Source organism: Uranotaenia lowii, chromosome 3 (assembly GCF_029784155.1).
Source record: "Uranotaenia lowii strain MFRU-FL chromosome 3, ASM2978415v1, whole genome shotgun sequence".
Lineage (NCBI taxonomy): Eukaryota > Metazoa > Arthropoda > Insecta > Diptera > Culicidae > Uranotaenia > Uranotaenia lowii.
Window position 1 is genome coordinate 198,810,763 of NC_073693.1, and position 25,690 is coordinate 198,836,452.

At 37.1% G+C, this 25,690-nt stretch overlaps 1 protein-coding gene and 1 long non-coding RNA gene across 2 annotated transcripts in view; both read left to right on the top strand.

The window, feature by feature from the left end:
• Positions 1–516: 516 nt before the first annotated feature.
• LOC129755724 (uncharacterized) lies at positions 517–6,510 on the top strand. Its single transcript, XR_008739312.1, has 3 exons — positions 517–1,410; positions 1,471–1,653; positions 4,600–6,510. It is a non-coding gene; the product is annotated as an uncharacterized LOC129755724 (long non-coding RNA).
• A 7,740-nt stretch (positions 6,511–14,250) lies between these two features.
• LOC129755722 (sodium-coupled monocarboxylate transporter 2-like) overlaps positions 14,251–25,690 on the top strand; it is a 31,137-nt gene continuing 19,697 nt past the window's right edge. Inside the window, exons 1-4 of the mRNA XM_055752346.1 lie at positions 14,251–14,711; positions 14,768–14,993; positions 15,051–15,102; positions 15,228–15,295. Of these exons, the coding sequence (XP_055608321.1) occupies positions 14,455–14,711; positions 14,768–14,993; positions 15,051–15,102; positions 15,228–15,295 (603 nt within the window). The 5' untranslated portion in view covers positions 14,251–14,454. The remainder of the gene's footprint in view (positions 14,712–14,767; positions 14,994–15,050; positions 15,103–15,227; positions 15,296–25,690) is intronic.

Below are 25,690 nucleotides of genomic sequence, written 5' to 3' on the forward strand. Positions count from 1 at the left end.
TACAATAAAAACTTACCCTTGACTTGATGCCTGGTTGCTTGAATATAGAGGAAAATAAAATAATTATATTAATTTAACCTTAATTCGTAAAATAGAATCTCACCTTACTTCATCGTACGAAACAAAAAAAAAACTCAAAATTGACAACTCGATTGCTGATTTTCCAGCAAACTAAATCAATTGCTGGAAAGTCCAGCAATTTGAAAACCGATTGCTGATTTTTCAGCAAAAATGACAAGCACATAACCGAATGCTGAAAAATCCAGCAATTCGAAAACCGATTGCTGGTTTCCAGCAAAAATTTGGATAGCTGAACGTTTCCAGCAATTTTTTTTGCTGGAAATCGAGGCAAAAATTTACAGTGTAGGTACGTCGATGCTGACAAAATGTCCCGATCAGGAGAGCATATCAAAATAATAACTCAAACGTATCTCACCAAGATATTTACATCTGATTCAGTTATAATTATGTAATCAAAATATTCGATTTTAAGTTTCTCCAATCTGAATTATATCTTATTCTGATTGACAGACTTGAGTGGGGTTGAGCTCATATTCAATGATAAAGTCTTTTTTCAGATTTTCCTAAAGTAAAATCATTATATCTTATTTTGATATACGTACAACTTTTTATGAAACACGGACATCGAAGTCAACGGCCCAAACCGCACATTAATTAGATTTTTTGATATAATTTGAGATATTTTAACATCCTCCGAGTACTGAATCATAACTCATTTAGATAGAAGAAAATTAGTCAAGCAATCCACTCAATAAATCCGGGAAAGCACTCGCCATACTTCTTCGACAAGATACGGGATAGTTTGAGTGCTTTATCAAAACGTCGCTTTACCATCACCTTTGTTTGGTTTCCCTCCCATTGCTCGATAGAGGTTAATGAGAAGGCAGACTCTCTGGCAAATTACACAGAAACCGGTGATACCGGCTTAGCGAGGCCGGCGGCGGCATGCCTTCTTGACATGGCTGCTTTTGCCACATCTATAACACCGCTTCCATATGGCGGGGCAGGGTGCGCTTTTGTGTTTTGGCTTGTTGCATGTGGCGCACCGCTGCCGCCGCCCTTCATGGCCGTTTTGGCCCCTTGAGTCTGCTAGATCGCAACCAGAAGTGCTGGGGTCGCTCCCGAAGGAAACTTCCAACAGGTTAGACCCCAGCACCCTGATCGCGAAATTCAGGGCACTTTGATAATTGATCAATCTTTTCAACAAATCTGGTTGGCCGGGGGCCGCATTAGAAATGCCGACGTTCGCCGGGGCCGCGTTCGAAGGGCCGGCGTTCGCTGGGGCTGCGTTTGCCAGAGCCAGGTTCGCCGGAATGGCGTTCGCCGGGGCCGCGTTCACCGGGCCTGCCTTCGCCGGAGTGGCATTTGCAGGCGCGCCATTTATTGTTGGTTTGTTGAAATCTTCCATTTCTATCAAAATTCGTCCTCAAGCGTTTTTTTTTCTTGCAGGGGAGAGCGTTGCCAACACGTCTACACCGCGCAACTTTTTTCACTTGACTTGAAAGGTGGGGGCAATGGAAGGCGACACGTATCAGCGTGAAATCGCTTTCAACGAATTTTAGTTCGAAGAAACTCTCTTGTCAACTGGATGAGGATGAGAAGGGTCGGTGGCTCCACTCGATTATCCCAAAGGTAAGCCTTAAACCCTGGTTTAATAGATTGAACCTGAGTCGAGATTTTATTCGTATATTTTCTCGTCTCATGTCCAATCATTATTCCTTAGACGCGGTACTCTATCGTTTTGATATTGCTGGCAGCAATCTATGTGGTTGCGGCCAAGGTTATGACATTGAGCATATTTTTTGGTCGTGCGAGGTTCACCTTGTCGCTAGAACGAACTTCATACATTCCCTTCGGGCCCGAGGAAAACCACCCTTTGTTCCAGTGAGAGATGTGCTGGCTGTGATAGACTTGGACTACATGTTCGAAATATACCTTTTCCTAAAAGCTATTGATCTTTGTCTATAACTCTTTTTATTTCCATGTTTCCATATCTATCTTCTTTTTTCCTCAAAAGTGAACTATGTAGATATAAGCACACAATTGTAATCAAACAAAACGAGTTTGGCTCCTCAAAGCCTGAAGGTATGAGCCGTTTCAAATAAAGAATTTACAAAAAAAAAGAATAAAAATTTAAACAATTGAAAGGGTGGCTATCGAAGTGGGAAGAATACAAACACCGAGAAAATACAAGATGAAAAGGTTTTATATCAGACAAAACCACAAGGTATTTTGTAGAATAACGACATCTTATTTTATCTCTTTTTCATTTCAGTTCACGAAAATTTTATGTTATAAAAATAGATCGTCCATAAACACTTTTTTATCGTTTGTATTAATCAGAACTCTAATATTTAACAAAGAGTACATAAATAGTTTGTCTAATATTAGTTTCTTTATCTTTTATACTAACACTTCCACATTCAAACCAACGAAGCGACAGCGTTCTTTAGAAAAGATGTCCGTTAAAGAAGTTAGTTTCGTGACTCAAGATCCGTTCGCGAATTTGTTGCCGTAAGACGTAATTCTACGTAATTTTTTTTTTCTAAATTTACAGAAATAACCAAACAAGAATATTTCATTTTATGTTCATAATATGATGATTTATTCACAAATATGTCGCAGAATGCAAATTTATATTTATAGGTGTTAACACTGCTTTTTTTAATAAAAATTTTTCATAAGAAATATAAAGAACTTGTACTCAGCATTCTTATTCAAAATTTCAACACGAAATCAGAATCAAAACACAGATTTACAATTCAGCACCGATAGGGTGAAAAGAGAATCGCAAAAAATATGTTGCAGATGAGGACAGTAGCCCAAATATCTCGTGCAATGCGAGGTTATCTCCAATCATCGATACTTGCACCGCTCTAAGAATAAAATCCTGGTTTTTAATTTTCGTTTGTATTCCGTGTTCACTTTCCAATCTTTGCAGGTTCAAAACGAGATCTTTCAATACAACACGAAGGCCGTGTTTTTTTTTTTGCACTGATGATTTAACTGCCAGTACAAGGTATATTCTGTCCAGTGACAAGTTCAAGCGCGAGTCAAAATTTTGTATTTTCAAATTCATTATTGGCAGTTTAATGACTCCATTTCTGGATCCGAAGGGGGTTTAAAAATTCAGCCTCATCTATGCGAAGCGAGAGTCGAATGGCATTAGGATGTCTACTGAGGAATGGATGAGTTTTGTACCCGTTTCCATCTTTAAAGGAGCTAAAATGGCCTTCAGTATGTTCTACACTTCATCGATTAAAGCTTGTTGAGCCTTTGGGATATTCATGACAAATCGAAGTGTGTCAATCAAAGGAATATAGTGGGCGACTTCTTTTTGGTGGACGTTTTTGGGAAATGTTTTCATCAGTTTGACTGGTTGTATGAACTTTTTTTTTCCTACTGCTGGTTTTATTTACACATTTTCTTTTCTTACAACATTTTGTAGAATGATTTCTTTTGGCTGCCGCCCGTGGCGTAGAGGATAGCCTTCAAGTCTTCTAAGCCAGGGGGTATGAGGTCGAATCCCGGTCACGGCATACATAGTACTCTTTCAGTGGGTTGGTGGAGCATTTGTAAGATGCTGGCCATCATATCCTCGAAAAATGTACGCTTAGAGTTAAGAAAAAAGCAATCTCTTCGAGGAAACATCATGTTTCATTGAGATCGTGTATGTGTTTGTGTTCGTTTTTTTTTTGGCTGTGGGACCTGGCATCCAGCTTTAGAGTAAACTCAACATACATTAGCTTTATGTGTTGAGACATTTTCTCTTACGTTTGGATCGTGTAATGAGTTGACGAACTGCGTGATTTCTCGAACATCAAAGCTTTTACCGTATAAAAAACGATTTCACTATAGTCATGGTGTATTTTTGTAGATATTCAGAGAGCTTTTTCAATATCGATATAAAATTTTGTAGAGTCATTTCCGGCAATGACAAATTGCATCTTAAATCTGTTATATCGTTAGCCATTGTTGAAATTGTCTCGTCTAAAGACATATCACCATCATAGAAGAAAAGATTTACGATTTCAGAATTTATATGTTGAGGCTCAGGGGTTATGTCAACGTCCATGGTTGACTGTGGGTGAACTTCTTCGTTAATTTCCGGCGTCAAAAGAGTGATGTTCTAAAACATGCTTCTTGAAGTCCACCCAATATGTTATAATAACATTACACAACAAACACTTGAATGGACGACCAGACATTTTACTGGTTTTTATCCTATGGACCCGAACAAAATGGACTGTGAGTTAATCAATGTACCCAATAATATGATGTCCGCAGTGTTTTTAAAAACAGGAAACACCTTTAACAAAAATTTGAAAAGTATTTATCGTCTAACAGTGACACATTTCTTTCGAAATTGTACTTTGAGAATGCTCCTCATAATATCCTTATAATCGAAACGTAAAATGAGTTTTGCTCGGATCATTTGTTAATCAAAAGACTGCATTACACGTTTAATCATTGGGTTGCACATGAAAATCGAACAGATTGTTTTAAGACTTGATAAAAAATTTTATGGAATGTGTGAATGTTTGTAAACGAAACTTATTTCACTATTTTATTTTTCAGGTAATAGCCTTCAAGATGAGTAAATCCCAACTTCAGCGTCACTGAAGATTTATAAGATCACCATGTCCCAACTACAGCATCACTGAATATAAATAAAACTGATCCAAGAGTCTGGAAAAACCAACAGTGGAAGACTGTTTGTCAGGAACAAAGATTTCGAAAAATGCTATGAGCGAGATACGATATGTGAAATTTGAGCTGAATTCAAAACTTTTCAGGGACAAATTCGTTCGTAAATATAATTTTCTCAATATTCTCAATACCTTCAGAAAAATTTCACAATTATATAAAAAATATTAAACATTTTGTTGAAATTATTAACAGTAATTTTTTTGTCGAATCATTTTTGAGCTCCATAGTAAAAAAAAATATGCGGATTAATTTCCAAGGAACTAACACAACACACAATACAAACTTTTTCGCAACATTTACCACAAAATAACGCTCTTAATATTTACAATTTTTTTTTCCAATTTTTCTATTTTCAGGAAATATTGTTCAGTGGATCATGTCTCTGGGTTCCAAAAATACATTTCACCAAATTTTATAGAAACCTAGCGGGTGTTCAATAAAAATTGAGAATTTTTTCAATCACATATAAAAAAAATTGTTGTTTTTTTTTCATCGATTTCAGTATTTTTTATTAATAACATAATGTATTTTCTTCAAAAAAATGTCAGTGAATGTTTGAGTAAGGACCGTGGTCTGATGTTCGACGCAACTTTGTCGCGATGCTCTCACAAGAATGTTGTATGGCACTTACGTCCATTTTCCGGATACAATTCCGGATTCTTGTAGTCAGTTGCTTCGTTTCCTTGGCCCTCCAATTGTTTTAATACACAAGGGCACTGAGTGAGCCAAAGAAATCTTCTATTGGGCGGCACTGGGCCAAGTTTGTAGGGTTACGATCTTTCGGCACGAACGGTATCTTTTTCTCCTCAAGGTACGCCAGCGCCTTCTTCGCGTAATGAAAAGACGCCTTGTCCGGCCAGAAGACGTCCGCGGATGCTCGTTCAGGAACGGCAGCAGGATTTTATCGAGGCACTCTTCTTGATAGATTTGTTGGTTTATTGCCAGACCGCTCGGCTTAAACCAAGGCTTTGAAATGTCCCGGTCGGAAATCGCGATGTACAACATAACCTTTTTTTTTAAACTTGTGCTTGAACTTGTATTTCACTTAAGGCGGTGTGGATGATTTGTCGCTGGAGCGGACAATAGCTTTCGTCATCCAGAACGAATGACGTCCCGCGGTATTTTTTGGTCATCCACCGACACTGTAATTTAACCGTCTCAATCTGCTCCTCCGTGTACTACGGCGACCTCGTCTTCTTCGTGCAGACGATTCCTTCCATCTTGAGGGTACGATGGATCAATACGTGGGAGCAGCGTCCTTGTTGTCAAACAGCTTCTTTAACGATGTCTTCCTCTGCTTCGTCATTATCGTCACCGGACGACCACTTCCGACCTTCCGCTCTACGTTCAGGCAAGCCAGGATACGATATACCGTACTGACAGGTACATCTTCTTCCTTTAAATGTGCCACCGTGAACTTTTTTCCTTGCTGGAAATGCGTTTCGTAGAACCGTACAATGCGTTCGCGGAGCACGTGCTGTTTCGACGCCATCTTTGCTTTGACTAAATTCAAACTAGCAAAACCAAACACGCCAACTGTTTATAGGGAGCCCAAAGAGAAATTTTCTTGGAGCCAGAAAATTTTACGCTCTTTATTTGAGTTACTGAAAGGTATTGAAAACATTCTCATTTTTAATTTAACACCCGTTATCTATAAAATTTGAAATATTCTTCTCCTTGTAAGGAAAATGAGAACGAAGTTTTCACTCAATCGGAACACATGCTGGCCAGCTTTCATCAAAATGGGAGGATTATCAAGAAATCCATAAATAATATAGCTTTTCTCGAGTGATAAAGTGTACTTTTATATAATCTAAATAATAACAATAAATCATTTACAGATGAACGAAAAATTGCATATGTTAATCTTTATTGTTAACACTCCTCGATCTGTTCGCTGATTCATACGATAAAAAAAATGTTGCATGTAAAAAAAAAACGTTGCTTTCCGAAATGCAAATATTCACAGAAATAACCGCTAGTAAAGTGTGGTGACTCCACTAGTAAGGAACAAATTTACAAACATAAACCATAGATACCGTCAAACGGGGCATCATGCAAAAGCAGGATTAGATGCAACAGTTATATACCACAACACTCATTAAATATTAATTTCAAACTACTGTAATAAAGTTATCATTGAATAATAACAAACGGATGATGACATAGTTTTTAACATCGTGAAAGAGTTTTTAAAAGTTTTTGATTCTCATAAAAAAATAAAAAAATCGAGCAATTTTGCATTTTTCGATGCCATAAAGACATTATCCAGTATGACTTACTTACTTACTTACTTAATGATCCCGCGCCGATCCTCCGGTGCATAGGGCCGTGGTAAAAGACCTCCACTGTTGACGATCCGGAGCCAGCGTCTTCACCTGGTCCCAGTCAAGATTCTCGTCGACAGTTCGGATTTCAGCGGCTAGGCTTCGCCGCCACGAGTTTCTGGGCCTGCCTCTTCTTCGATGACCTTCTGGGTTCCAGTCAAGCGCCTCTCTGCAAATCTCGTTTTCATCTTTTCGCAGCGTGTGCCCAATCCATCTCCACTTACGTTCCCGAATCTCGATTTCTAGCGCCCTTTGATGACACCGGCGATGTAGTTCCTCATTCGAGATCCAGTTGCCAGGCCACCAAGCGCGGATGATGTTCCGCAGGCAGCGGTTTACAAATACTTGCAGTTTTCGCGTCGTCACCGCATATGTGCACCAAGTTTCGCACCCGTACAGCAATACGGATTTGACGTTTGAGTTGAAGATTCGGATTTTCGTTCGTAGAGAGATCTGGCGTGACCGCCAGATGTTTCGGAGACTCGCAAACGCAAATCGGGCCTTTCTGATCCGGGTTTCGATGTCTTTCCTGGTACCACCATCAGGCGTTATCTGGCTACCAAGATACTGGAAGCACTCCACTTTCTCAACTTGTTGCCCAGCTACCATGAAACTGGAGGGATTTCCTGTGTTGATCTCCATCGACTTGGTCTTTCCGACATTGACTTTGAGACCTGCTGCCTTGGAGCTTTCGGTGAGGTCGTCGAGTTTGCTCTGCATGTCTTGTTGTGTTTGGGCGAGCAAAACAATATCGTCAGCCAGGTCAAGGTCGTTCAGTTGCTCCATTGTTAAAGGATTCCACGGCAATCCTCGGTTCGGTGCACAGTCGATCGATCCAGTCAGAATCTCATCCATTACGATGAGGAAAAGTAGCGGTGATAAGATACATCCTTGTCTCACTCCAGCAGTTACCGGGATTGGTTCGGACAAGACACCATCGTGCAAGACCTTGCACGAAAATGCCTCGTATTGTGCTTCGATGAGATGGACTAGTTTCTCTGGGACCCCTCGTCGCCTTAGAGCCGCCCAGATGTTTTCATGATTAAGTCGGTCGAATGCTTTTTCGAAATCAACGAACACCAGCAGAAGAGAGTCCTGGAATTCGTTGATTTGTTCCAGTATGATTCGTAGCGTTGTGATGTGGTCCACACATGATCGTCCGGATCGGAATCCAGCTTGTTGCCGTCGGAGTGTAGCGTCGATTTTCTCCTGGATCCTGTTCAGGATCACTTTGCAGAGTACTTTGAGGGTTGTACAGATCAACGTTATGCCTCGCCAGTTACCGCACTCTGTCAGGTCTCCTTTCTTCGGGACCTTAACGAGGATACCCTGCATCCAGTCGGCCGGGAATGTTGCAGTATCCCAGATGTCAGCGAAAAGACGGTGCAACATTTGTGCTGACAGGGCAGGGTCGGCTTTCAGCATTTCAGCAGGGATGCAATCGATCCCAGGTGCTTTGTTGGATTTCATGTTTTTGATTGCCGCTTCTATTTCAGCCAGCGAGGGCGCTTCCGAGTTGACGCCATTTATGCGACTTACTGTTGGCGCTTCAAGCAGCGGGTTCTGTTGGCCATCGCTATTCGTGACTCGGAAGAGTTGTTCGAAGTGCGCAGTCCATCGTTTGAGCTGATCTGTTCGATCGGTCAATAACTGACCTGCTCGGTCTTTCAGCGGCATTCTTGCATTAGTTTTTGCACCACTGAGGCGGCGAGAAATGTCATAAAGTAATCGGATATCTCCATTGGCGGCGGCTCTTTCCCCCTCTTCGGCTAGGGAGTTTGTCCAGGCTCTCTTGTCTCGTCTACAAGCTCGTTTAACTGCCTTTTCCAGCTCCGCATATCGTAAGCGGGCGGCTGCTTTGGCTGACCCGGTACATGCCTGCTCAATTCCGACTTTCGCCTTTCTCCGATCATCGACCATCCTCCAAGTTTCATCCGACATCCATTCACTTCTTCTTCCACAAACTTTACCGAGAGTACCATGGCTCGTCGTGATAAAGGCATTCTTGATTCCACACCACTGTTCTTCGACTGTTCCGTCTGTCGGCAGCTCCGAGGCTCGGGATTCTAGCTGTTCAACGTATGCCCTTTTCACCTCTGGATTCTCCAACCGGCGGACGTCGTATCGACACCCGACTTTCTCCTCGCGCCTTTGGACACGCGCAACTCTCAGTCGTATCTCGCCAAGGACGAGGTGATGGTCAGATGCAATGTCTGCGCTTCGCTTGTTGCGGACATCAAGAAGGCTCCTTCTCCATTTTCGGCTGATGCAGATGTGGTCAATTTGATTTTCTGTTCGGCCATCTCGGGATACCCAAGTGACCTTATGTGCTGGTCGATGGGGGAAGAGCGATCCACCGATCACCATGTTGTTATTGCCACAAAATTCTACAAACAGCTCTCCGTTTTCGCTCATCTGTCCTAGGCCATGGCGCCCCATGATGCGCTCAAGGTCTTGATTGTCGGAGCCAATCTTTGCGTTGAAGTCGCCCAAATGGATTTGAATGTCACCCTTCGGAATTCTCTCTACCACGCTGTTCAGTTGACTGTAAAACTGCTCTTTCTCCTGCAAATCGGCAACGTCAGTTGGCGCATAACACTGGACCATTGTAAGGTTTCTAACCTATGACAGATGACGGATTGGCTTAATGATATCACCTACAAACTTTAAATTGCTTTCATTATTCTATACCAACACTGATGGTGTAAACATATTTTTCGGACAATCACCAATTTTTTATGAATTAATATTTTTATAATTCACTTACCTGTTTGGAGCAAAATTCAACAAAATTAAAATCAAAACTAAACCTCCTAAATCTCGTTTCCATATGCTGGGACATTATTGTTTTGCATTATGCGTTTATTAACATTCAAATTTCATCCATCCTAATATTTATTTTCAATATTTAAGCTGATAGAATATTTGTGGTATATTTTTACCCCTAAATGTATGCAGCAAATTTACACTTTTTTCTTTGAAAACATTTTTGATAGAAAAATGTAAAATTTAATTCGAACAAAAAAAAATTTCCGTAATTGGTGCATTATGCGTTGTGACATCACAAATGTATCAAAAACTACAAATTTTCAAACGTTTTCTTTTGATTTTTCATTAATAACAGAATTTGTTGCAACTTACCCCTTTTTCTAAGTAGGGTGAAAATCCAATGTTTTTGAAAATTGAAAAATAACTTAAGGACATCGAATCCAAAACTATAGTAGGTGCCTTATTCTTGGACCTAAAGAATGCATTTGATACGCTTAATCACGGCATTCTTCTGGAAAGACTAAACAAATATGGTATAAGGGGTATTGCAAATGACAGAGGGAAGGTGGCTCTATCTAGCGAAGCTTGAAAAATGAGCCGAATAGGGGTCAGCAAAACAGGCATAAAACTTTTTAAAAAAGCAACTGGTATCCCGTCCGGGCCCGTAGAAAAGGAATTCTTAAGCTTCGCTGCTGCTCTAGAGATGACTGCTTCCTCGATTTCATACCATTTATTGAAAAGCCCAATGGCAAAACGTTCCTGACAGCGCTAGCTAAATGTTCTGGGGATGTTGAAGCTGAAGTGAAGATACTGGAAAATTTTTGGGCGAAGAGATCGCAGATTCCACGGTCAGAGTTCGCCGTTATGCCGTCCAAAAACTTGTTTGAAGGTATACCAGGTTCTTTCCGCGGACTATTTACGTGTTTCCGAAAGGATTTTGGGCAAGACTTGAGGTTACGTTGTACGCGACGTAGATAGTTATGGTAACAACGTTCACTGGCTTTTTTATAAACGGAGTTAAGTTTACGATCGATATATGTACATCCTTAGTGTAGGATGATTCTTACTTATTGTAGTTTCGAAGAGCACATCCTTTTTTGCCGTCTTCAGTTGTCGCAGTTTAGTCGTGATCCAGGGGAATCGCATGTTTCCACCGCTAGAGCGTTTTGGAACGGGGCGATCGATGACATAATTCAGAATATGTGAAAAGGTATCAGCGGCAGCGTTGGGATTTGAAAGATCAAGCTCAAATACCCAGTCGATTGTGCCCAGAATGTAACTATCTCCGAGTCTTGAATTTAAGATTTAAAATATAATTACCGGAAATTTTCGAAGGTTCTCCGGGATCTTTTGCAGAAGATTGTCCGTTTTGTGTTACAATTTCTTTTTCTGTTCTTTTGTCACTATTGAAAAGCTTTTCAAAATTAACCAACCAAACCAACTAACAATCAAAACAATACTGAACAGCGAATCGAGTTTTCTTCCAATCATCAGCTGTTTTCCCTTTCTTTTGAATTGTTTCTACTGAGTGCTTTTTGTGAAACGAAAACAAAGTTGAGTTTGTGTAATTTTTGCTTGTACACAAGTACTCACCATTCCGTTAATGAGTGCGTACAAAGTATTAACGCGTAGAGAGGTATTGCATGACTACTTTTCATGTAGTACTTCGCGTGGCTTCAGCAGTAAGTCAATTGAATTTATTGTTTATCAATGCGAAAAGACATACCCATACCCTTGTTAAACAGCTAATAAATTTGTTGCCTTATAAGATACGAAGGTCTGCAACAAAGTTGTTCAGCGGAAAATTTCCTTTAGAGAATTTATAAATTGGCACAAAAACCGTCAGCTGGCTCGATTCCATAGAAGAAACAAAAATGATGTTGATTTTTCAGTATAAAATATTCCATTTTCCCATACAATCCTAAAAGTTGGAATTTACTCTTATAAACTTACTCAAAAATTTTGAAAAAAATCATGGATGAGTTTTGGACCAAGACGGAGCTTTTTAGACTCCAGGGTTTGAGAAATTCCAAAATGACCCCAAATCGATTCAGTCTATTGGGCATAGGTTTGGCTTGCTGAGAATGATGGTTTCTCAAATGTAGCCATCATTAGCTCTCCTACAATTTCGCAGCTCTGGTCATATAAATGCAATACAATGATTTGCTTTTCTAATCTTCTATCCGTCTATAATCTTTCAATTCTTAAATATTCTTTCTCAAAGAATATAAAATGTCACCGATATAATCGATAAAATAATTCCATGGAACAAGACTCAACTTTTAGTCCAGTTTTTTTTAAAAATATTTCGTTAACTCTATATAATTCCATTAAGACTAGCCCAAAAATCTAACTTGATACAATGTCGCCAGATAGTTAGCAGCAATCAGTTTGTTTTTAGAACAGTTCCTATTGACCTAATAGGGTAAGAACACTATATATTGAACACCATCTTTGGGATTCAACGCATTTGTGGAAAATAAATAATAACGAAAGGTTTTTCGGAAAAAATTTGATAGTGTAGCTTACACATGTTTCTCAGCTTCGAATAGATATTTTTTTTTTCGCGGAAATATATTTTGAAATTATTCAAAATTACTTCTTTTCCAATGATCGAACACAATGATTCAAATATTGAACAGGCAATGTTCTAATTATTGAACACGTAAACATTGAATAATATTGTATATATTTAGGGGTATTTCGCTTGATAGTATGCTTTGCAGGGGCGATTTTGGTTGAGCTAGCAACCAAGAAACAGTTTGTTTATATTACCAAACACCAACCGATGTTTGATCAACAACTGGTACCGTCAAGCGGGGCATCATGCAATAGCGGGGTTAGATGCAACATTTATATAACACCACACTGAATCAATTTTTGATTTAATGTATTGTAATAAAGTTATCTTTTAATGATTACAAAATGATGATTACATAATTTCTCGCATCTTAAGCAAGTTTAAAAAAATTATTTTGGTTTCAAATTTGAAAAATTGAGCAACAAATGTACAAATTTTAACATTTTTCAATGCCGTAAAAAACTTTACTTACTACGACGGATTGGTTTGATAATATGACCTACAAACTTTTTATTGGTTTCCTCATGCTACACCAACACTGTTGGTGTAAAAATATTTTTCGAAAAATCACTCAATTTTTTTAAATAAATAGTGTTATAATTCAGTAAGGTGTCTGGGGTAGAATGCAACAAAATGCAAATCGAAGAAACACCTTGTAAATCTCATTTTCATGTGATGGAATATTAATGTTTTGCATAACGCGTTTGTAAGCATTGCAATATCTTTCATCCAAACATTTATTTTTATGATTTTAGCTTGTAGAATTTTTTGTAGTATTATGAAACCCCTAAATGTATGCAGCATCCTTATTTTAAGAAAAAATGTGAAAATTAGTTTTTACAGAACAAACAATTGCTGCAATTGGTGTTTTCATGCATAATGGTCTTTAAGGTATAGCAAATATATAAGAAACTTTTGATTTTGATACGTGTAATAAGATTTTTCATTAAAAAAATTTTGTTGTAAGTTACCCCATTTTCTGAGTAGGGTGAAAATCGCATGTGTTAAGAAAATTAAAAATAACTAAAGAAACCAATAATCTTTTAAACTACGCCAGTTTGATGTCCTATCATCCTTAAAACTTTTGATACATAAGGAGTATGATTAACAGTAAACATAAGATTTTTAGAAGCCATTGAAGTTGAAAATTGTTGCATGTTGCCCCAGTTGACGGTACATGCATTTCTTTACGAAACGAGTACTGCAAGATTGAACGTTCAATAATTGAAACATTGGCGTTTTCTGTGATCCAATGATTGAACACTTGATTTGTTAAATTTTAAGAATATAGGGATAATAAAGACTTCCACTATTCCAGAAATCATCTAAAAAGACTTAGTGGAAAACTCTCATTCTATTATCTAAGACGTTTAATTGTCTTTAATCCAATTTTCCTCCCAATCAAAAAAAAGCTGTTTTCTTCATCCAGTCGAAAAACCAAGCCAAAATTTGATAACATCTTCTAGTTTCGAGGATTGTGGCTTTAAGAGTCCTAAATTCTTGATAAAAATTTGAACAAAGGTAGAAAATGCTTCATCAGTGGCACAACGATTTTTAATTTATTTTTCTACTATATATTATTGATTTAATTGACTGGTGTTTTACTAGTGTTCAATATCTGGTAACTGTTCAATAACTAGTGCTTCTACCCTATTGAAATACATTTAGTAATTGAACAAAAAGGGCTTAGCTGAAGCAAAATGAGGAAATACTTTGTAAGAAAGCTTGCATCGAATTGATCTTTCTGATCATGAACAAGGAAAATCCCAAAATAGGTATTTATTTATTGTTTGTTTTACAATATGCTGTAGCAGTATTTAGATAAATTCTGCGTAGGCTGTTCTCAATATTTATTCACGAGTGCATCGTGGATTCTGAATACTTATCAGTTCTTTCGTGTCATAAATCACGCCCAAGCTTCCAGCCCAGGCAGATGAGGCGCTAAGATAGGGCACTTGGCTAATTTTCGTTCAGTTATTATTGTACTCTGGACATGTGTTGTGTGTAAATTTAAGGAAGGTGTTCCTGTTTTTTTTTTAATCAAACATGTCTGAATCTCCAAATGCGCACTTTCCAACAGTCGAAGATGTCAGCCTGTCGTTACAGCGATTTGGCCTGTTGGATTACACCATTTTCTGCGCCATGCTGGTCGTTTGCATACTTATAGGGATTTACTTCGGCTGGCAGGATCATCAGAAGCAGAAACGACGAAAAAATTCACGCCGCGGTTCCGAGGCCCTCGACTATCTGGTGGGAAACCGCAAGTTGAAAATTTTCCCCGTTGCAATGTCCTTAGTCGCAAGGTAATTTATTGTGTGATTTATGAGATAAATCCATATGAATGACGAAATATTCAAAGTTTCATTTCCGGGATCGCTCTGATGGGTGCGTCGACAGAAACCTACCTTTACGGGATGAATTTTATGTACATATTTTGTGCCATTATTCTGATGGCGATCAGTATGAATTTCATATTCCTGCCCGTTTTTCATGAGCTCCAGATAACATCAGTGTATGAGTACCTTGAGATGAGATTTGACAAGAAAATTCACATATTGGGCTCAGTACTTTTCACATTGGCAACGGTAAAGCAATAAAATAACCATTTACAATGAATTGACGAATGATTTTTGTTGTTGTAGCTTCTACATCTACCAATTGTAATTTACGTTCCTGCTCTGGCCTTCAATCAAGGTAAGTTTTATTCACACATTGTATTGAAATTATATTAGAACCTTTTCAATCTTAAATTGAATGAATATTTTACTTCCCAAAATGATTGACAACTACTCAAGCTGACAAATTTTATTTCATTGTAGTTTCTGGAGTTAATGTCCATTTCATAACAACAACTGTTTGTCTTGTTTGTATATTCTACACTGGATTGGTAAGTATTGCTCGATATATATGAAAAAAAACATAGCAGAAACAGGCTGTTTTCGAAATTAAGCTTGTAGAGAATAAGAGATCATATCATAAAAAATGAGTTAAAAAAAACGTACATTATGATTATCATAATTGTGTTGGCGATTTAATATAAAAAAAATAATAATTCACAAGAACATTCGTTGTCTGTGAACATACAACAAGGAACAGCTTACCGAAACCCGAAACTGACCGACAAATACGATTCGGTTATACTTTACTAGTATTGGTTAATTCTCGCATATCTGATTGAGGCTGCATTGGTTTGCATGTGTTTCGAAAAGGCCTTTTGCAGAGCAAGTCGAAGAACGACAAATTACTGGCAGTTGATTGAATATAGTTTTAACGAACGGACGTACTTTAAAGTTTTCGGAGTTTCGTTTCGAAGAATATAAAACGACGCCGAAAGAGAAAAACATCCGCCGGACTCGACAATGGCGTGGTCAACGCTCCCGCGGCAGTTTTTGTGTGAATGAGATATTCTTTTACCATGACGCAGTGTCACTTTCAGTTTTAGTGAAATTTTTGTGTTCATTTCATCCGTTTAGCAAGGGAGGCCATTTTCCATTTTTTTAACAGTTTCAGTGAGTGTTGAAGCAAAGGACGGGCTATAAAAAAAGCAGTTGATATGTGTTGTGAAGTGATTGGAAACATAGTTTTGGGTTTGAGGTGAATGGTGACCGATGTTTGCAGATGATACCTAGATCGGGTAACCCATTTTTGGCAGTATGGCGAATGGCCATTATGGCTCTTAGTGGCCGTTTACTTGCCCCGAGTAGCAAGTTTTGAATTATCTGAGGCTTTGAGTGGCCCAGTTACAGCTCTGAGTGGCTGTTAACTTGCTCCGAGCGGCAAGTTTGAATGATCTAAGGCTCTGAGTGGCCCAGCTACAGCTCTGAGTGGCTGTTAACTTGCTTCGAGCGGCAAGTTTGATCGATCTGAGGCTCTGAGTGGCCCATTTACAGCTCTGAGTGGCTGTTAACTTGCTCCGAGCGGCAAGTTTGAATGATCTGAGGCTCTGAGTGGCCCAGTTACAGCTCTGAGTGGCTGTTAACTTGCTTCGAGCGGCAAGTTTGATCGATCTGAGGCTCTGAGTGGCCCAGTTACAGCTCTGAGTGGTTGTTTACTTGCTTCAACTGGTATGTTTTGAACGACCTGAGGCTCTGAGTGGCCATATCGAATAATGGTTTGATATTCTGGTGCTTTTGGTGGCCGTTTATTGGCTTTTGGTAGCAAGTATAAGATATAAAAAAACGCAGGGTCCAGAAATCTTTGGAAAATTGAGAAATAGAAGTATAGTTTTAATAAAAAAAGTGAACGAATCTTAATTTTTTTTCGATGAATCAAACAAATAAATTCAAAACTGCAATAAACTGTTTAGAAAAGTGAAAGTTTGATGATCTCTCCGATTCTGAAATTCAATAAAGAAATATGATGAAAATATGTTCTGAGTTTAAAAAAAAACTTGAATTTGTTGTGAAGGTTGATATGAATTTAAAATCTTATAGCAATAAAATTTTAACGATCTGAGTGTCTGAAATTGGATGCTGGAATTTGATCAGAATCAAACTTTGGATTTGAATGTAACATTTAAATTGCATTTGAGATTTGATGCTTGATTTCAAAAGTTTATTGAAATTGGCACAAAGTTTCAAGTTGAATATGTCATAAATTAAATTCTGAAGTTTATCAAAAGATCAAAAAAAAAATGAAATTCGGTGATAAAGTTTCATGAAAATATGATCTAGAAATATGAGTATTAAAAAAAATTAATTTCATTCAGAGGGTTGATTTTTGAGCTTAATTTCAATTCTGCTCATGAAAATGAAAGTTTTGTGATATTAAGAGTCTGAAAATTAGATTTTAGTTTGGATTTAATTATTGAATTTTTTCAACTAAAGAAGGTATGGCTGTCATGAATTTTGGTTTGAAATTGATTTTTTTTTTTTTAAATCAGGACGAAAATGAAGGTGTGACTATGTCATAAATTTAAATTTTGAGTTACCAGTCTGTTCATCTCTCAGAAAGTGGTTCTGACATTCGATGATGAAATTTGATGAAAATATGACTTCGTAATCGAAGTAAAATGTTTGGATTTGACTCAAAATTTAATGTTGGATTTTGATGCTTATCAAAAAGAAAGCTTGATGATCGGAGAGTCTGAAATTGGGTCTTGAAATATGACCAAATTATGACTCTAAATATGAATATAAGATTTGAAGTAGATTTGAGTTTTGTTACTGAATTAGAAAAATTACTGAAATCGGGTTGAAATTTGGAGTTCGATTTTGTAAAAAATTTGAATTCGTATCTATGTTATTATGTCATAAATTTAATCCTTAGCAGAAAATCGGCCTCTCTCTCTGAAACTAATATGGAAACTGGAATTTGATGAAAACGATGACAGAAATTTTAATTTGATATAGAGGCAGAATTGGATTGGATATTGGATATATTAAGAGTGTTTACGAAAAGAACGCTGTTGATCTGGCCATCCAATTGGGTGTTGAAATATTAACAGAAATTAAATTTGAAGTATAACAATTAGAATTGAATTATATTTTAGTAATGATACTGAATTTTGAGCTAGAAATCTGAATCAATTTTTCCAATTGTTTGGATAACGTGCCGCTGTAAAGTTTATCCCTTTCTTATTCTGTTTCAGAGGCTTGAAACTTAATTTTAATTCTGCTTATGAAACCGAAAATTTGTTGATCTGACAGCCTGAAATTGGATGTTGATATATGATCAAAATTTGATTTTAAATCTTAATATAAGAAGTGAATTTGATGTGAGTTTATACGACATATAAATATAATTGATACAGGGATGAAAATTAAAGTTTGTTAATGACATAAATTTGAATTGAGAGATAGAAATGTGTTTACCTTTCTGAAACTGATCCTGAAATTCGATGATGAAATTTTGTGAACACCTGACTTAAAAAAATCTGAGTGTAGGGATAGATTTTTGTTCAGAGGTTTGATATTGGACTTTGTTTTCAAATCAGCTTATAAAAACAAAAATTTTATGAATTTAAAATTTTAAATTGAATGATGGAATATGATCAAATTCTGACGGTAAATCTGAATCAAAGGATCGAATTAGATTCGAGTTTTGAAACTACTACTGAGCTCAAAATTTGTTTACCGCTCTGGAACTGATCCTAGAATTCGGTGATGAAATTTCATAAAAATCTGACTTCGAAATTTGAGTGTAATAATTGAATTTGATGCAGAGTTATGTTTCTGCATCCTAATCCACAATTTACTTATGAAACTGAAAGTTCAACGATCTGAAAGTCTAAAATCGCATGTCGAAATTTGATCATAATCGAGTATAAGTATTGAGTATGATTAAGGATAAGGATTGAATTAGAGCAACTAGTGGATATGAAATCTTGTCTGCTTTCAGATTTAGATAGATCATGATTATGTTGTTCGACCTTTTCCGAATGTAATCGTTTGCCTTTAATAGGCTGCTCCATTGTATTCTCTTCATTTGAAAAATCATAGATGAACAGATGTACAAGCTCTGTAGAGAAATGTGAGTTTCGTTTCGAAGAATATAAAACGACGCCGAAAGAGAAAAACATCCGCCGGACTCGACAAAGCTTACCTTAGAAAATCCTTTATGCTCAAAAACATTCACACTGAACAAATGATTTAATTTTTTTTTTCAATTTATGAATGGTTAAGTATCTATTGCCTAGTGTTTTGATGATTTTTTACCAAATATTTCGTAAATCACATTACAGAAACCAAAACATTTTACGTAAAGGAAATTTTAAAGTAAACCTACCGATTAAAGTTCAATTTATGTTTCAGATTTTGGACCCACTTTTGAGAATAAAAAATTCATAACTAAAAAATGGGCTGAATACGGACAAAAGTTATTTGAAACAATTAAAAAATCAAACTGTTTCAAATGGTAACACATTTTAACAAAACGTTCTCTGGCACGACAATCATGAATTTAATTGGGTATAAACTTAACATATTTTCGAAATTCATACGATAGTTGTTAATTATTTACAACGGGAGAAAGTTTACTTTCAAGTTGATTCCAGATGATAAAGGCTTTGAATATTCAATGAATTTTTTTAAATTAATTTCCCCAGGATTGAGGCACCACTTTAAATAAAAAAAAAAAGATTTTGATTTGTTTTGAAATTCGTTTATTTGTAAGGGTGCCGTGCGCTATCCCGATTAAGCACCCTTTAAAAAAAAGAGCAAAAGATGTACAATTTTTACATTTTTCGATGCCGTAAACATCGATTGGCGGATTGGCTCAATGGTATCACCTACAATTTTATGTTGCTCTCACTATCCTATCCCAACACTGTTGGTGTAAAAATATTTTCCGGGCAAGAACAATTTTGTGTTTAATGCATATTGGTTGGATAAAATGCAAATCAAAGATTCACCTTTTAAATCGGGTTTCCATATGCTGGAATATGATTGCTTTTAATCACAGGTTTGTTAATTGTGAAATTTAATCAATCCAAACAATAGTTATTATGATTTCAGCTAGTAGAATTTTTTATAGTATTTTTTACCCCTAAATGTATGCAGCATTTTGCTTTTTCTATAAAAACATTTTTGACAGAAAAAATTGAAAAATTTAATTCGAACAAAATCAAAAATTACTGAAATTGGTACATTATGCGATATGACTTTGTAAATATATCAAACCCTATAAATTTTCAAACGTTTTCATAAGATTTTTCGTTAAAAACAATGTTTGTAGCAACTTACTCCTTTTTCTGAGTGGCTTGAAAATCGCATGTTTTTGTAAAATTAAAAATAACTGATGAAACCAATAATTTTTCTTACTACGTCAATTTGATTTTCCATCAACCTTTAACTTTTCATATACAAGCGGTATGATTATCTGTGGACATTACGTTTTAGAAGCCATCCCAAGCAACCAAAAGTCTCATATCTACTTAAACTCGTTCCCCCAAAGTTCGAATTTCGCTGAATAAAGGTTTCAAAGGGAATTGGTGCCAAATTTTCTCGAATGTGAGCATGAAAGTTACAAAAGGTTCCTCAAATAGCCTTATATGGACTTGAAGTTTCAAAAAGTTCCTCAAATAGCCTTTTTTGTGACATGTCAATCGCACCCACAAAGTATAAAAGTTACAAATTAGGTCTCAAATAGCCTTCTGTGAACTTCAAGTTCCAAGAAGTTCCTCAAATAGCCTTTTCTGTGACATGTCAATCGCATCATTCAGAATAAAAGTTACAAATTGGATCTCAAACAGCCTTCTATGGACTCGAAGTTCCAGAAAGTTCCTCGAATAGCCTTTTTTGAGACATGTCCGCCATTTCATGAATATGAAATGTGACCGAACATCACAAAAGGGCATATAATAAATAAATCATTTTTTGGAGCTTGGAAATTGTTGAAATGTATAATTTATTTTGAAACTTCAACTCAGAACAACTTAAAGCTAACTCGCAAATGATTGTTTTTGAAAAGGGTAAATACTTTGACTTTATAAAATTTCGTCCAACTGTATTTACTTACCACAAATTTATCACACATTGAAAGTCAGTTTAAGCAATTCATTGATTAAATATCAAGTTGAAATCAAGATTCATAAATTTATATAATTTTATGCTTAACAGTTATAAACATTTTTTTTAAAACCGATATTATTTTAACGGATGATTGAATTATACGCCGTTTCGTAATGTTTCGTAGTAATAATCAACATGCGTCTTTGCTGTTGGCCGCTGGTTGCCCTTGCGGGTATTCTAGGAAGCTAATAACCACTTCGAATTTTAGCTGCCGGTAAGGCAACATCTAGGCGTGGCGTCGTGTCAGCGTGTTCGGCTATCATCTCGGAGGATGGTGTTCAAATTTGTTACCAGGACTAATTTTTTCCATTAGGTTGTTTGATTGCTTGAGTAAGCAAATCAAATAATTGTGTAGCAGAACTGGCGTGCGTGCCGGCATGTATCGAACAAAATTAAAAACAAAGCAATTAAGTTTGATCAATTGAGGGAGGGGATGGGAGGAATAAAGATGGATGCAGAGAAACCGGCAGCATCATCACATGGGCTGGTGATGACCAAAATAAGAGAGGAGAGGAGAATTATTTCTTTGTTTTTGCTGATTAAACGTTTACTTGTGGGCTGAATAGAAGGCTGTTCAAATCTTGAATGGAGCTTCAAAGTTTCAATAAGAACTTAAATTTTGGGCTGAATTAAAGGAACTTCAGCACATTGATTATGCTGATTAAGCTGTATTCGACCATTTTAACAAGACTTATGGTTGCTTGGGATTGCAGTTGAAAAGTGTTTCATGATTCCCCAGCTGACGGTAAAAAAGCGACGCGAACATTGCGAATCGACTGGAGGCTGAGCAAAACGGAAAGTTACAAGCCTACAAGTTACGAGCGTGAGTGTTGAAAAAGTTGGTGTTTGGTTTTGCTTTGGTTTGGTGGAATTTTGCTAAAAACAAGCAGCAAAACTAATTTAAATGTTGAAAGAAGAGCTGTAGATAATATTGATATCAAGGACTGTTGTTCGGAAAATCAGAGTAGGGAAGCAAGGCTTTGTAGATATGAGGTTTACTCTAAGTAAAAATTACTTCCTTGATGGCTAACAACTTATTTCTATCAGGTCCTAGTAAATTCACTTTGTTATTAAAATTAACAACGAAACAATATCAAAAACAAACCTACGGCACGTAGGACTAGGCTCAAGAATTTCCTTCAGGACTTCAGGATTCTAAACCTAAACCGATAAACGTTTAATATTTTGCTTTACTACCGACATTCGATCACTTACGGTTAGTACGGCTGTACAATTCCTTTCGATTAAACGGCACTTGCAATTAACCTAAAGACAAGCTCCTTATTAGCACATACTTTCTTTCTCTATTTTCACTACTTACGGATCATAAGTCGAGATCTTTACAACTTTCAACTTAATTGCAATGCCCGTAATCGCTTAACAAATCACAGCAATAATTTCAACCGCCACTAACAACTATTCAACCCGGAATAAACCAAAACAAAATGGAGTAAACATTCATCGAGTAATTCCTTGTATTGTCCGTACTTGTAAACAATAATACTTATCTACTCATCATCATTTCCATCATTGTAACCATCATCGCACAGTGGTCGGAACTGCGTATAACAAGGACTTAGGCAATGCCTAAATGATTTCTTGCGGTAAAAGAATTTTAAAAAAAGTTGAAGAGGTTGTACATTACACGACCGTGTTCGAAGAAATACCAATGAATTTACTTATTCAGTTATTTAATTTTAAGCTGAGCATGCATTAACTTCAGTCTCGTAATGACCGATCTTTGGACAATTTTTCCATTTTCTTACTCTAAGAATGTTCATTACTGTTGTATTTTGGACTTTCACTAGCATTGTTATGTCATATTTGACATTTTGGCACTTGTTTTGTTTTAGTTTAACACCGTTCGAACAATCACGAATCTTCCAAGGATGGAAGAAATGAAGGAAACATACAAAACTCTGCAAAACAGTTTGTAAGCACCCCGTGTTTATTTTCAACAATCTAAAAAAATTTACTTTTTCACAAGATTCTTTCCATGGAACAAATAGTGGCCCTGAAAAGGGCCATTTGGTATGAGTAAGCCGAAATATTTATAGTAAATTTGATTGTTTATGAGCGTTTAATTTTATGCACGACCCTTTCTTTCATTTTTTTTTTAATTTTTAAATAACAAGACTCCTTCATGGAACGGGTAGTGGCCCTGAAAAGAACCATTTGATTTATGAAAACCGAAATATTCAAATGCTGAATGTTAATAGGCATCAATTCTATCCGTAGAGGTAACAACCCTTAAGCGGGCCATAGACTCCACAAATTGACCTGTACAAATTCGATGATTCCGCGTCGATTGTTTGATATATGCTCGCCCACACACTATACAAACATATTTCACGCGAACACAAATGATTGCTGGCGAAAACAGCAACAGCAACAAAAAAACCATCTCTACCCCGGCTGGGAGAATGTTTTGTACAAAATATTTCGATCCCGACCGATTTTACTCCAACCGCTTGGGCGCTCATTCAAGCAGTGCCATACACTATGCATATCGTGCTCACAGCGACAAAATTTCATTGAATTTCATCGCATTTGTACAAATGTTGTGTAGTCTGTGGCCCGCTTTAGACCCTGCTCCTTGCTGCTGATTTTCTGCACACTACGAAAAGCACCGTCGCTTACTGCGACCACACGTGATGACGCTTGAAAACTCAATGCAGCTCGCGCTGTGCAGCTGCTGGCTTTTTATAGCTTTCCAGCTTGTCGAACACGATGGGTTTTTCAATCGTGTTCGAAGAGCTGGGAAGTTATAAAAAGCCAGCAGCTGCACCTCGCGAGCTTCTTTAGGTTTTCAAGCGTCATCTCGTGTGGTCGCAGTAGGCGACGGTATTTTACATGGTATGAAGAAAACTTGCTGCAACAAGAAGCAGAGTCTACGGTTTGTTGATGTTCTCTACGGATGGCATTGATTCTCATAAATCATTAACATTCAGAATTTAAATATTTCGGTTTTCAGAAATCAAATGGCCCTTTTCAGGGCCACTATTCGTTCCATGAAAGAGTCTTGTTGACATTAGTTAACATTAAATTCTGAAATACCAACTTGCTATTGAAATCCTAATCCAGAAATATTCGTTTAAAAATTTTATTGCCAACGGAACATTTAATATCATGTCTACATTTAATGTCATGTCAAAATTTTATGTCATCATATCATGTCAACATGTCATTTAAACTTGGCATGTCATTTCAACATGGCATGTCATTTCAACATGGCATGTCATGTAATGTCATGTGAAGATCTCATGTTAAAATGTCATGTCAAAATGTCATGTCAAATTGTCATGTTAAAATGTCATTAACCTGCATTCATAAAGATCTCCGCTGCTAGTCACCAGCACCGCTAAATCGTCATTATCGCCTCTGCTGCTGAACCATCCTTCTGCTTAGCTGGCTTCCACTAAACTAACTGCAAAACGATATCTGCGTTGAATTACCACTGGTGGGGTCCAAACGCAGATCGAATTGCAGGAGAACTGTTCACGACGACGAGCAAAAAGAAACTGAAACCGAGCCGCTGGCGACCCGTTGTTTTTATACTTTTCGTAGACATGGAAAATCAAAACTCATCAAGAGGCGGGGCATCTGTGTTTTCTTTCTTTTTCCCTTTTTTTGTTTTGGCTTCGTGATGACATCATAATCCTTTAGATAGGATGTCTTTGAAAGAGGCGTTTTTCGTGACGCGAGATCCGTTCGCTAATTTCAGTTTGCCCCCCTATAGTGTTGCCGTAAGACGTAATTCTACGTCAAAACCTTATCGAAATTCTTCTTACCGTATAACTAAAAATTTAGATATGTCCCTCAATATATCCATCAACATAAATATTGATAGAATTCCTTTAAATAAAAGTAGCGTTAGTTTGCGTTATTCTCCCTTAGTGTGAGGGGATTTGTGCTTGTTGAAGTTTCGGAGTGCACGTTTCTTGGCCGTCTTATGTCACCGCAGTTCTTTAGTGACCCAGGGAGCCCGCAGATTTGTAGCCACCCTACGTCGCGAAACATGGCGATCAATAATGTAGTTGAGAATGTTCGAAAATGTCTCAGCTGCTGCGTTTGGATCAGGAGGACATTGTGCTGCATACATTTAGGGGTAAAAAAATAACATAATTGATTCTAGTTGCTGAAATTATGAAAATGAAGGTTTGGATGAACGAAATTTAAATATTCAGAAGCGCGTAACGCAAATCAATCATATTTCAGCATATGGGAACGAGATATATAAGCTCAGACAGGTAACAGAATTATGAAACTTTATTTAAGAAAATGTTGGGGATTGTCCTTTGAAAATTTGTACACCATAGTAATGAAACTATACTATACAACTACTATACAACTATACAACCTACATATGTATATAGTTTAAAAGGGGCTTGTGATATAGCTCAGTTGGCAAGTCTGTTGTCTCCTGAGCGGATGTCCACGAGTTCGAGCCCAAGAGTCGAACAAAGTTGTACCGGATAAGTTTTTCAATAACGATCCGCCAACTGCAACGTTGATAAAGTCGCGAATGCCATAAGGATGGTAAAACGACTATAATCGAAACAAAAAAAATAGTTTAAAAGACATACACTGTCTAGGCTGCTTTTTCCAACTACAGCGTTCATATACACTGCCGGCCAAAAGTTTGGCATCACCCCTTCAAAAACATGAAAATTTTGATTTAATCGATGGTTTTTCGGCGAGTTTGGACTATAAACTCTTCAAAAAATTTAGCTCGAATCAGCGGGGTCCTAATGTATTTACTTTTTATAAAC